General features: G+C 37.0%; 1 protein-coding gene across 1 annotated transcript; it reads left to right on the top strand.

Moving 5' to 3' along the window:
- The first annotated feature begins 4,056 nt into the window (after nt 1-4,056).
- rbm39b (RNA binding motif protein 39b) lies at nt 4,057-11,326 on the top strand. The gene is made up of 15 exons (XM_046870569.1): nt 4,057-4,381; nt 5,690-5,747; nt 7,141-7,190; nt 7,299-7,481; nt 7,756-7,809; nt 7,953-8,070; nt 8,173-8,325; nt 8,405-8,548; nt 8,691-8,756; nt 8,865-9,069; nt 9,214-9,294; nt 10,079-10,175; nt 10,268-10,373; nt 10,478-10,556; nt 10,899-11,326. The coding sequence occupies exons 2-15, from the start codon at nt 5,697-5,699 to the stop codon at nt 10,997-10,999; spliced, it is 1,488 nt and encodes a 495-aa protein (XP_046726525.1). The 5' UTR covers nt 4,057-4,381; nt 5,690-5,696; the 3' UTR covers nt 11,000-11,326.
- The last annotated feature ends 337 nt before the right edge of the window (nt 11,327-11,663 follow it).

Raw genomic sequence — 11,663 nt, 5'->3', positions numbered from 1 at the left:
ACAGTTTTATTTGCCGGATGTGTGAATCATGACGGATTTTGGTGCTAAATCTGAGATTTGCCGCATCAGCAAAACAAATGTTTAGTAGTAAAGTAAATATCAGTAAGTATCAGTAAAACAAAGTATGTCTGAATTGTATAGTTTATATAAACCATTTCAACAGCTATTCTTTCATTTAAGGGCACACAGGGCTCAGATGTCACAGACAGAGCATTCAAACCCTCTCATGCACACACACACCCACACACTAGCGACCGCAAGATCGGAACATTTTCTATTGCATAATGTAGCGTCTGCGGGAATCACGTGATTAAAAACCAAACAACTCGGACTTCAGGACTCATGAGATAAACTACTCAATTCTGCTTCATGTGTAACGCACTGACTTTTATTTTTATATATATATACATACACAGTACAGACCAAAAGTTTATATATATTATATATACAGTACAGACCAAAAGTTTGGACACACCTTCTCATTCAAAGAGTTTTCTTTATTTTCATGACTATGAAAATTGTAGAGTCACACTGAAGGCATCAAAACTATGAATTAACACGTGTGGAATTATATACATAACAAAAAAGTGTAAAACAACTGAAAATATGTCATATTGTAGGTTCTTCAAAGTAGGCATCAAGAGAATGCCAAGAGTGTGCAAAGCAGTAATCTAAGCAAAAGGTGGCTACTTTGAAGAACCTACAATATGACATATTTTCAGTTGTTTTACACTTTTTTGTATGTATATAATTCCACATGTGTTAATTCATAGTTTTGATGCCTTCAGTGTGACTCTACAATTTTCATAGTCATAAAATAAAGAAAACTCTTTGAATGAGAAGGTGTGTCCAAACTTTTGGTCTGTACTGTATATATAATTATTATTATAAAAAGTCAGAAAAGTCACATTTTTCGCAATTGCTAGTTTATAACACTTTCTAGCAAAGCACCGTATTGAACTACGAGATGTGAGATGTAATTCTTACAGAACAGAGCTTTGTATGCCATTTTCCTGAAGACAATGTATGGCCATATTTACTCTTTGGCCTGACAATCAATCCTTTACGATTTGCATATGTTATAATAGATATGGAAGCATATTATGTGCTTTGACAGAAAGTGTCACAAATGAGTTATAAACAATTCTGACTTTTTTTATTTATTGATTTTTTATTTCTCACAATTCTGAGAAAAAGATCAAAATTTCGAGTTTGCATCACGTAATTCTGAAAGTCAGAATGGTGAGATAAAAAGTCGCAATAACCCTTTTTTTTTTTTTTTACATTTACAGCATTTAGCAGATTTAGATTTTTTATTTTTTTATTTTTTTTAGATTCTTTCTTTTGAGTCACATCAAAGACTCATTCAAAATAAATGTGCATGAACGACCCATCATTATGTTCCACCACAACAAGGATCAAGGATTTTTACACACTTACCTAAACACAAACATTTGAAAACGTTTGAAATAATTATGTATAATGGAACACAATTATGATGGAACAGAAATGTTATAATGAAACACAACAATAAATAATGTAATGCGCGTGCTGTTATACGCTAGTTTCACCGTTCTTACCGTGGGTCGAGGATTCTTTACTTTGTGTTGCCCATCGGTTTTTCACCACCGCGGTTTAAACACCGACAAGGAGCCCAGGAGATCACAACACTCGGTTTATCGAAGATCGACAGCCGATTAAACGGTGCATATCGCAGTGCGCACTAATATCCTTCCCGGTTACCATAGCAACGAACCAAACAGAGGACGTTTTAATAGCGTGTGACGGTCCAGACTCACCAAAAATAAACTAAAAATCATCCACGTTCTGTGCTCGTTTGTTTCCGTCCTTTCTGATTAGGAATAATTGTATACACCCAGAGTTTTTAAGTCTAGTGTAGACACACTCGTTCTGAAGTTAATATAATCGATAATAATAACACACATCAGGATACTGTACTTCAGGTAAGTGTTTAATGTTCTGAAAGAAAAAGTGTCGCCTTATCATTTATTTTTTAGCTTTTAGAAATACCCTAACTGTTCTAGCTAGACTTAAAATGTGTGTTAGTCATATTGTTTTATCATTATCATGTCGAGTTTATTATTATTTACTTCCTTGATATGGTCTTTCCTTGTCTGAAAGAGATAAATGTCCTAATTTGAGTAAAACTTAAGTAAAAGTGCAAAAGTATTTGCCTTTAAATGTACTTAAGTATCCAAAGTACTATGAGTTATTATGGTTATAATGTTACTCCTACAATTTTTGTCACATTTTTTTTTTCGTAATCAACTCAGTTTATGTGAAAAGACTTCAACGTTACTATAATCACACCAGTCAATTAATAGAAATCGCACAAATAACTCCAATGGGTGTTGTGCCAAGTTCGAGTCAGGATTTTCTTCAATCATTTATTACTCTCACAATCTATTGCTTGCTGATGATTTGACACCGAACAGTACGTTTGTTCTAAGTGGATACCACAAAGTGATAAACTAAACAAGTTGAACACAGAGTGCGCGCTCTACACCGATTGGTGGTTTGCTGTGTGCTTTATGAGAAGTTTTCATCCACTTATAAATTAAACGAATAAAAATTTAAGGAACGACTGACTGATTTTGCAAAATGTAGTCGAGCAAAAAGTTAGATGTTTGAAATGTAGTAAAGTTAAAGTAAAAGTCTTGTCAATTGGATATACTTCAGAAAAAGTTCAGATACGTGAAAAAGCTACTTAAGTACAGTAACGAATTACATTTACCTCATTACTGTCCAACACTGTTATTGAAAAGGCTTCTAATTCTGCTACGTTTAAAACCTAGGAGGTCATTAGCATTTCCTTTTAATGATATTGAGATAAATTAACTGTGCACAACCCTCACAGCTTCAGGGTCAAGTTACCATCTGTGGCAAGTTTCACATTCTCCCAGTGTCTGTATAGATATCGTTCAGGTTCTCCAGTGTCCTCATCTCTCAAAAAATATGCCTGCAGGTGGACTGCTTTGCTAAATTGTACCTAGCTGTTAATGAGTGTGTAAATGTGTATGCATAGTTTCTTTTGAAGGACTCGCTTCCTATTTAGTGTATACTATAATCATATATATAAATATATTTTTAACAGTGTTCCAATTCCACTGTATCAGGATAAAGTGGTTACTAAACACAGCTGGATGGATGGAAGGAAGTCACAAAGTAAAAGTGACATTTGGTAAATTCAGACCATTTTATTCAACAATGTGCTTTATTTAGGTAATAAAAAAATCAACTGTCTAGGGCTGCTGTATCATAGCTGACCCTGTGCTTTGACCACAGCTTCCGAACAAGTTGGAGGAAAGAATTTTACTGTGTTGCAATATATGTGACTAATATAAGCTATTCTATTAGCCTATGACTATGGCTAGATTAAGCATTTTCCACACTATAGGAATTACAAAAATGTGAAGGCATATTAAAATCTTGCCACTTGGAAGCTACACGACTCGATTTGAAGCTGCACGACTCCTGAAAAAAATAGTTTTAGATTTTCTGTAGCCTCTGTTACAGAATCACATACAACTGGCTTGAAACCTGTAGATTTTTCAAACCCCTGGACAATTTCACTGCACCTTCACAATCTTTTCTTAAGGACTCTTATTCTTCATGGACTTTTTTATTGTTATTATTATTTAGTTTGATGTGGCTAGATTACTATTAAACCCAATTCCCAGTTAAAAGAATATCTTACTATATGAGACTTTAATCAAATATATATGAAATAATTATAATTCTGTTGCAATGTGAGACATATATATATATATTTTATAATTTGCTTAAAGGAGGTTTCATTTTTGTTGTCAAACGTAAAAAAAATTGTTTTAAAGAAATAAATAAATATACAGTAACTTCTTAAAAGTGGTTTAAAATGAACACTTTTTTTATATAAGTTTATTTAATATATATTTTTATTTACTTATAAATAACCTTGCTAACAGTGCGTATTGTAAACAATGGCCGTCAATGTGTACTCTAAGGAAGTCCGTGCACTTTTGCCCGGGAAACCCCGTTTCCCCCCGCGCCATTTTGTAAGACATCCCGGAAGTTATATACAGAAGGTGAACTTATAAACAAGTGTAGCTAGCAAAGTGCTCGGATAGCTAGCGTAATTCTGTTGCAGAGTGTGAAGCATTATAACTATATATATTTAGTTTTTTTTGTTTGTGTATACGGTGCTAAATAATTACAGCTAAATACGTAGATTCGGTTACCGGAATTCCGAAGAGACTATCGAAGAGGAGCACCGTCGCTAGCTACGTAGCTTAGCATTGTTTGTCTCGTATGATACTAGCGAGCTAATTCGCGTCAATACTGTATCGCGACGATTTCTACACATACAACAGCAAGCGGGCAGGTAATTAGAATGGTTTTATTCTTTTAAAAAATGACGGAGTATTTTTTGACTCATTTTATTTGCTCCATATCTCAGGAACATGTCTACTAAAATGTACAACGAGGCTTCTGGGTTTGCTAACAAGATAAAGGTTTTTCCTGGCGAAGGCCTGGAAAGCTGAAGTCCGACAAATACTCTTAGTGCTTGTGCATAAAAAATGCACGTGTTTAGTATGAAATGCTCGTTAGTTTATATTTAGTTTAGTTTATATTATATTTTATTTATTTATATATATAAATAAATAAAACATTACACACTAGTAGTCGAATTGACGCACCTTCTTATTCAGTGGTTTATTTTTATTCTCCTCAAAATTATGAAAAAACACGTATATGATCATATAAACCTTCTCTATTTAAGCTTCATGATGTAGTCAGCTGGAATGGTTTTCCAACCATCCTAAGGAGTTCCCATAGTTGTTAGGTGCTTGTTGGCTGCTTTTCCTTCCCTCTCCTGTCCATCTCATCCCAAACCTTCTCAGCTGAATTTAGATTGGTTGATTGTGAAGGCCATTTGATATATAAGCACATTTAAGAAGGCAAGAACAGCCACATGTCTTAAAAAGGCACCCCTGTGAACTAAAACCATTCTAAGTAACTAACTTATGAATCAGATGAATGCTGTGACTGTGCCGAGCTGTCAACAAATTTTCGGCATAATTGCATACGTGTTAATTTATTGTCTGAGTGTCTTCGGTATTAATGTAAAATGTTGAAAATAATAAAAAAGTAAAGAAAGAATACTGAGGGGCCAGGTGTGTCCATAGTTTTGACTGGTGCTGTATGTAAAAAAAAAAAAAGAGACTTGTAACTTAACCTCAAACATATCCAGTCCCTTGTTGTTGTTTTTTTTCTTCATAATAAAAAGTTTTACAAAACAGTCATTAAAACACTATATTTTAGTTTAATAAGAGCAAGTGTGGCTTTACAAGCTGCACGTTGTCAAATGAGCATGAGATTTTTTTCTCTTTTATTCAATTGAAGTCCCTTTGATAGGTTTTTTGATGCGCTCCCGTGGCAAGATGACTTCACATGAGGACACTGGTAACCGTGTTTTCTAAAAGGAATGTTCAGCAATAAAACATGCATATTAATTACTAGAAAACGCACTCCGTTCTCACTCTTTGCTCATTGCTCTCTAGGTAGAAGAACCCTGCAGTAGTCAGTCAGTGAAAGAGGTTTACAGCAAGCAAAGTTTGGATCGTGCTTTAATATTTTCCTTCTAAATTCCTGTTTAATGATACTTATTTTTCTGTCGTCAACTGGACAGGTCTTCAATGGCAGACGACTTTGATATCGAGGCGATGCTTGAAGCGCCTTACAGGAAGGTGGGTGGCTGAGTAATGCTCTCTCATTTAACATGAATTGACTCTTTTGCACTTGCCTGAGTAGCTGTTGCCATAAAACAACCGAAGACGATTATTTGATTAAACATGTCTCAGAAGTCTGTCTGACTGGTAGAGAGAATGATGTATTGTGTGATGCTTCAGCAAATGATCTGAATTACAAATAAATGCCCGTCTATCTCTCTTTATAGACTTGCCTAATGATATCTCATCTCTACTTCCCTGAATACACCTTTGATTCCAGTGTGAAGTGTGAAAAAAGTAAGGTCGTCATTGCGGCATATACTGATGTACTGTGTACCCTTAGGTCAAATACCAAAAGATCCTCATCCTGTCACGTCTGGTGTCGATAAGCTGAATGACAGTGGATGAAACAGGGATAGAACCTAACATGATTCGGAGACAGTATTCACATTTAACACATGGTTGGTCTTTGTATTGTACAAGCAGTAGCTTTTATTATGACCATGCTACCTGGCAGATCATCTTCGTTTCATGGAACGCACAGATCTTCATTAAGACGCTAATTTTAATTTTATAAAGAAAAGTAGTATTCTGTATGAATTTAACAGATGGCCTGAAGTTGTTGTTGTTGGAATAATTAAAGGATTGCTCCTGAATATGAATACTGTCTCCCAAGCCATACGGTAAAAGAAGGTCTCAGATAAGTCAACACCTTGATTTTTTGCATGCCCCTCATTTTTAAGCTGCTCTATATTCCATTTTATTTTGCTATTTGCTTTTAGAAATCTTTTTAATATGTAACCAAGAAACTATATTTAGCATTATTAAATGCACATATGCAGTGAACCTCCAAAGGTTGTAGGTATTAAAGAGATATAGATTTTATTTTCCTCTTCATATTAAAGTGATGGTATATATTTTTTTCTCTTTTGGTATTCATTTAATGCCATGTCACATGGGAGCGTTCTGACTAAGCCGTGTAAATCCCTGTCTGCTTCAGGACGAGGTGTAAGAAAGCGACGGCGTCATGCTCACACGGTGCAACTGCACAAAAGGGCGAAGATCTCACCGAATGGTCGCCTCCACTCTGGAAACCCCATATAGCAACCATGTCTTTAGCAGCAATCTCTGTTTTTTAATAGCAGGGTACTGTCCGTTTCTAGAGCTGAGTCCTCACTAAGCATCATGGTCCTTCAGCTGGCATGCAGACTGTTGCTCCTCTTTTTTAAAGGGGCAAACATTTGATTTTTTGTGGCAAAGCACAAAAGGGCAGAGCAGACAACAATAGTTTTTAACTGCTTTTCTAAATCAATATATTCTGTATTTTCTCTTGTCCCCCTCCCCCATTCCCTTGACGACTTGCTATGTATCCTGTCCATCCTCACGATGTTCTTCTATCAACCCTGCTTAGGGTGACAGCAAGTCCTATAGTGCAAACGGCTATGAAGAACACAGCCGGAAGTGAGTAAACATTCTCTTGTTTTATTTTGGATTCTAGTTTGTGCTACTCCACATTTCTTACAAGTGTGTGTGTGTGTGATTTCTCCCACCATCTCAAAACCTACATAGGAAAAGGCACAGTCGGAGTCGCAGCCCAAGTGCCGATCGTCGCAGGAGTAGGAGCAGAGAGCGCAAGAAGGGCAAGGACAAGCGTAAGAGCCGCAGTCGGGAGAGAAAGCGGTCACGTAGCAGAGAGCGCCGTTCTCGAAGTCAAGAAAGGCATGGCCGTTATCGAGGTCACAAAAGCCCACAGTGAGTATCATATATTCTTAGGGCATGTTATAGTAATAGATCTGACTGCACATTCAAACTTATTCAACTGTAAACTGCCAGAGACTTCTTTTTTCCTTGGTCCACTTAATATACACCTCTAACGGCACACTTCTGTTTTCTGTATCACACATTAGTTTATTTGGCCCATTGTATACCCAGGTATTTGAAAAGGTGTGCATAACACTGGTAACTATTCATATACCTTTCAACACACCTGTTTTTTTATTTATTTTTTGCTCTCTCTATATTACAGCCGCAGACGTTCTCGAAGCAAGAGCCCAGTAAAGAAAGAGAAGAGTCCAATTAGGTAACATAACCCTTCTACTTTTTCTTTTGTCATTGACTGAATTATGTATGTGAGCTTTGGTGTTATGTAAAGAGGTTAGAGAACAGTGGTTTGTTTAACACAGAGCCTCAATGTTTAATCTTGGTGACTACTTTCTCCAACAGGAAACCAATCGATAATCTGAGTGCGGAGGAGAGAGATGCCCGCACGGTATTCTGCATGCAGCTGGCTGCCAGAATCAGACCCAGAGACCTGGAGGAGTTCTTCTCTGCGGTGGGCAAAGTGCGTGCTACTGTTTATTTTTTATTTTTTTAATCACCTCTGCATTATTGTTTTTTGTTTTTTTGTACATTTTGACCTTTGATTTCTTTCTTTTTACAATAGGTACGTGATGTAAGAATGATTTCAGACAGAAATTCTCGCAGATCTAAGGGTATCGCATATGTTGAGTTTGTGGAAACTACGTCGGTGCCCCTGGCTATTGGGTTGACGGGACAGAGGCTGCTGGGAGTGCCAATCATTGTTCAGGCCTCGCAGGTCTGTATAATCACACACATTGTGTTCCTATTTCAGATGCTAAAATGCGATGTCTAACTCGATTTCACTGTCTATTTAGGCTGAGAAAAACAGAGCAGCGGCGGCAGCAGCGGCCCTTAACCTGCAGAAAGGCAACGCAGGGCCAATGCGGCTCTATGTGGGCTCCCTGCACTTCAACATCACAGAGGAAATGCTCAGAGGCATATTTGAGCCCTTTGGAAGGGTGAGACTGTTAATACATTTACATTACATGGGTTTTTGACTGTTGTGTAGTTTGTTTTTTTTTATTTATTTTTTTTTTATAATAATACAATGCAATCATGATTCATATTATTATTAATCTTAGGCCTGCTTTTCTTACCTAGATTGAAAGCATCCAGTTGATCATGGACAGCGAAACTGGCAGGTCAAAAGGTTATGGCTTTATATCGGTAAGAGACAATCCAATCCCAGTTTCCATTTCTAATTTTGAAGGCTCCATATTAAAGGGTATAAAAGTAAAAATTTAAGCTAATAGAAACTGTTCTGTTGATGTGTAGTTTGCAGATGCTGAATGTGCCAAGAGGGCCCTAGAGCAACTGAACGGTTTTGAGCTGGCCGGGCGGCCCATGAAGGTGGGGCATGTGACAGAGCGCTCAGACGGCTCATCTGCCAGCTCTTTCTTGGACAATGATGAGCTGGAGAGAACAGGCATCGACTTGGGCACCACAGGCCGATTGCAGCTGATGGCACGTCTTGCAGAAGGTAAGGATTAGAAACGGGCTTTTGGATGTCTGTTTCCTGACAGGCTGCATTTAGGTTTCATAAGGAAATAATGCAGTTGGTTAATCTTGCTGATATGTTTTTGAAGAAATGTTTTTAAATAATTTTGCTTTACATTTTTTTTAGGTACAGGGCTACAGATTCCTGCAGCTGCAAAGCAGGCTCTGCAGATGAGTGGCTCTATCCCATTTGGTAACCTTCCCGGAGGTAAGGAGTTTTTATTTACACATTTCCACCTCTTTTGTTTAAATTTTTTCTAGCAATTATTGGGAGCTGGGTGACTGAATTTGTGCTCTGTACTGTACCTAAAATAGACATACATTTTTGTTCACGTTTCATAAATTGCCATGTGTAAGAAACTTTTATTATTCAAGGTGCATTACATAAGAGAATTGTTAGTGTGGGGGAAAAAGTTCAAGGAGTTACCACCCTACATGTAACAACCTTGTGCAAACGGAGTGATTGGAGGTGATTGGAAATTTTTTACATTTTATTATCAGTCTGTTTCATAAGATGCAAATGTTGCATCAATTTAGGTCCTTATCAGGGTTGTTGGTTTTTTTTTTTTTTTTTTTTTTTTAATTCATGCTTCTTCAGTGTGCAGTACATCCATTGTGTTTTTCTTTTTTATGTTCATTAAATCACTTTTGGAAAAGAAGAGATTTGCGTTTTATATGGGTTTAATGGCTTGCAGGCTACAATCAAGATTTCTGAAACGCTTCCTGAGATTAGAATTTGAAATATAGCCTTTGTATTACTGACACTGCAGATTGTTGTCTGTATTGCTGATGATGCAACATGTTGTACATTTTTTGCAACAGTCTAGTCTTTTTCCATATTGCAACATTTATGACAAGCAAGCAAATCCTGTGTACCATAACTGGTAACACTGTGCAACAGCCCTGACAGGATTATCTATTTATTATTGTGAATAAAGTGTCGTTTGTACTGTGCGCTAAAGATCCTGAAATATAATGTTTCCGTGTTCCAGTGATTCCTGCACCAAGCATGAACCAGGCCATGAACCTCCCCACCCAACCCCTGGCCACTCATTGCCTACAGCTTTCCAACATGTTCAGCCCACAGTCGTGAGTCTTTTCAGCATTCTACTTCTCTCCAAGTGTGTGTGTGTGTTCTTGAGTGATTAAAAATGCTAATTCTTGAATTGTCTGTTTTTCAGGGAAAACGAGCCAGGCTGGGATATCGAAATTCAGGATGATGTTATTGAAGAGTGCAATAAACACGGAGGTGTTGTTCACATATATGTAGACAAGAATTCTGCTCAAGTAAGCTTTATTTTTTATTTTTAGACTTCGCTAAAGCTTTGGGTTTTCATGAATTATTGCTACATCCTACTAGATTTCAGCATGGTCTTCTCTCATTTTCTTAGGGTAATGTGTATGTTAAGTGTCCGTCTATCCCGGGTGCCATGGCTGCCGTCAGTGCCCTGCATGGTCGCTGGTTTGCAGGTGAGATTTTTTTTTGTGCTTATGTCCTTCTCCTGATAGACATTTTTTCCATGGCTAAACTATTAACTGTTTTCTATTAGTTTATTTTTTTGTTTGTTTGTTTTTTAAGAATAGCACTGTTGACCAACCTGTGTGGGGTGGACATATTGTGAACAGTTGAGCTGTATTGAAGAAAAGGCAAAAATAGAAGCACATAAAAAATATTGAATCCAAAATAGCATATGGATGCTTCATGTACCATTACTACAAATATCCGTTTCTCGAATGTACTGGTTTGTATATCATATATATATATTAAGGCTCAATAAGCAGTAACATGTTGTTTTGCTTTTGTTCCTACAGGCAAAATGATCACTGCTGCCTACGTGCCCCTCCCAACCTACCACAACCTGTTCCCTGATTCAGTCACAGCCATCCAGCTGTTGAGACCCACACGCCGGTGATCCATACTCGTTCTGCGCAGTCCGAATCTTCGGACTCTCCCCGTCTCTCTGCATAGCCCAGAGATCCAAACATATTGTCCTGCCCTTTTTTTAGGACAGCTGCTGTCTGTCCCTGGAGATCCATAGCACATTCTAGATCTCAGATGTACACAGTTGCCTGAGGGTGTAGATGAAAGCTGGCTGGACTAGGTTAGCAAAAAAAAAAATGGCCCTGGGCTGTCGTCCTGGATGTTCTCGGCTGTCTGGGATCTCTTTACGTTTTTAGCTTTTTGTAATCACACTTTCATTTTGTAAAGAACTCTGCAATTAAAATGGCTTTGAAAATAATCTGTCTGGGTTTTTGTAATCTGTATTGTTTAAAAAAAAGTGTTCGTTTCTCATTTATCTGCTATTTAACTGCATAACCTATTTTTATTTTTTTATATATATACTTTTTAAATACACTTCAGTTTACTTCCTGCTTTTTTGAGACATTTTAATTTCTCAATTAGTTAAAACAAAGTTTTAAATATTTAAAAATGTCATTTTTGTATTTTGGTCACTTAATAAGGAACCCTGTTACTTTAAGCACGTGTGGCTTTGTTGCTTCCCTATCAGGGGAAGCGTCACATTTAGCATTTTGAAGTTTTTGATTTGACTCACTATATTACAGGTCTTTAATATA

Source organism: Silurus meridionalis, chromosome 17 (genome assembly GCF_014805685.1).
Source record: "Silurus meridionalis isolate SWU-2019-XX chromosome 17, ASM1480568v1, whole genome shotgun sequence".
In the NCBI taxonomy this organism is placed as follows: domain Eukaryota; kingdom Metazoa; phylum Chordata; class Actinopteri; order Siluriformes; family Siluridae; genus Silurus; species Silurus meridionalis.
The sequence above is the reverse complement of the archived record's forward strand: the minus strand, read 5'-3'. Positions and strand labels throughout refer to the sequence as shown.

Excerpts from the sequence above, each read along its gene's own strand:
- rbm39b (XM_046870569.1), top strand. The coding sequence starts at position 5,697 with ATGGCAGACGACTTTGATATCGAGGCGATGCTTGAAGCGCCTTACAGG. Across the intron at positions 9,295-10,078 it reads ATTTGGTAACCTTCCCGGAG|TGATTCCTGCACCAAGCATG; the intron begins GTAAGGAGTTTT and ends TCCGTGTTCCAG. Across the intron at positions 10,176-10,267 it reads AACATGTTCAGCCCACAGTC|GGAAAACGAGCCAGGCTGGG; the intron begins GTGAGTCTTTTC and ends TCTGTTTTTCAG.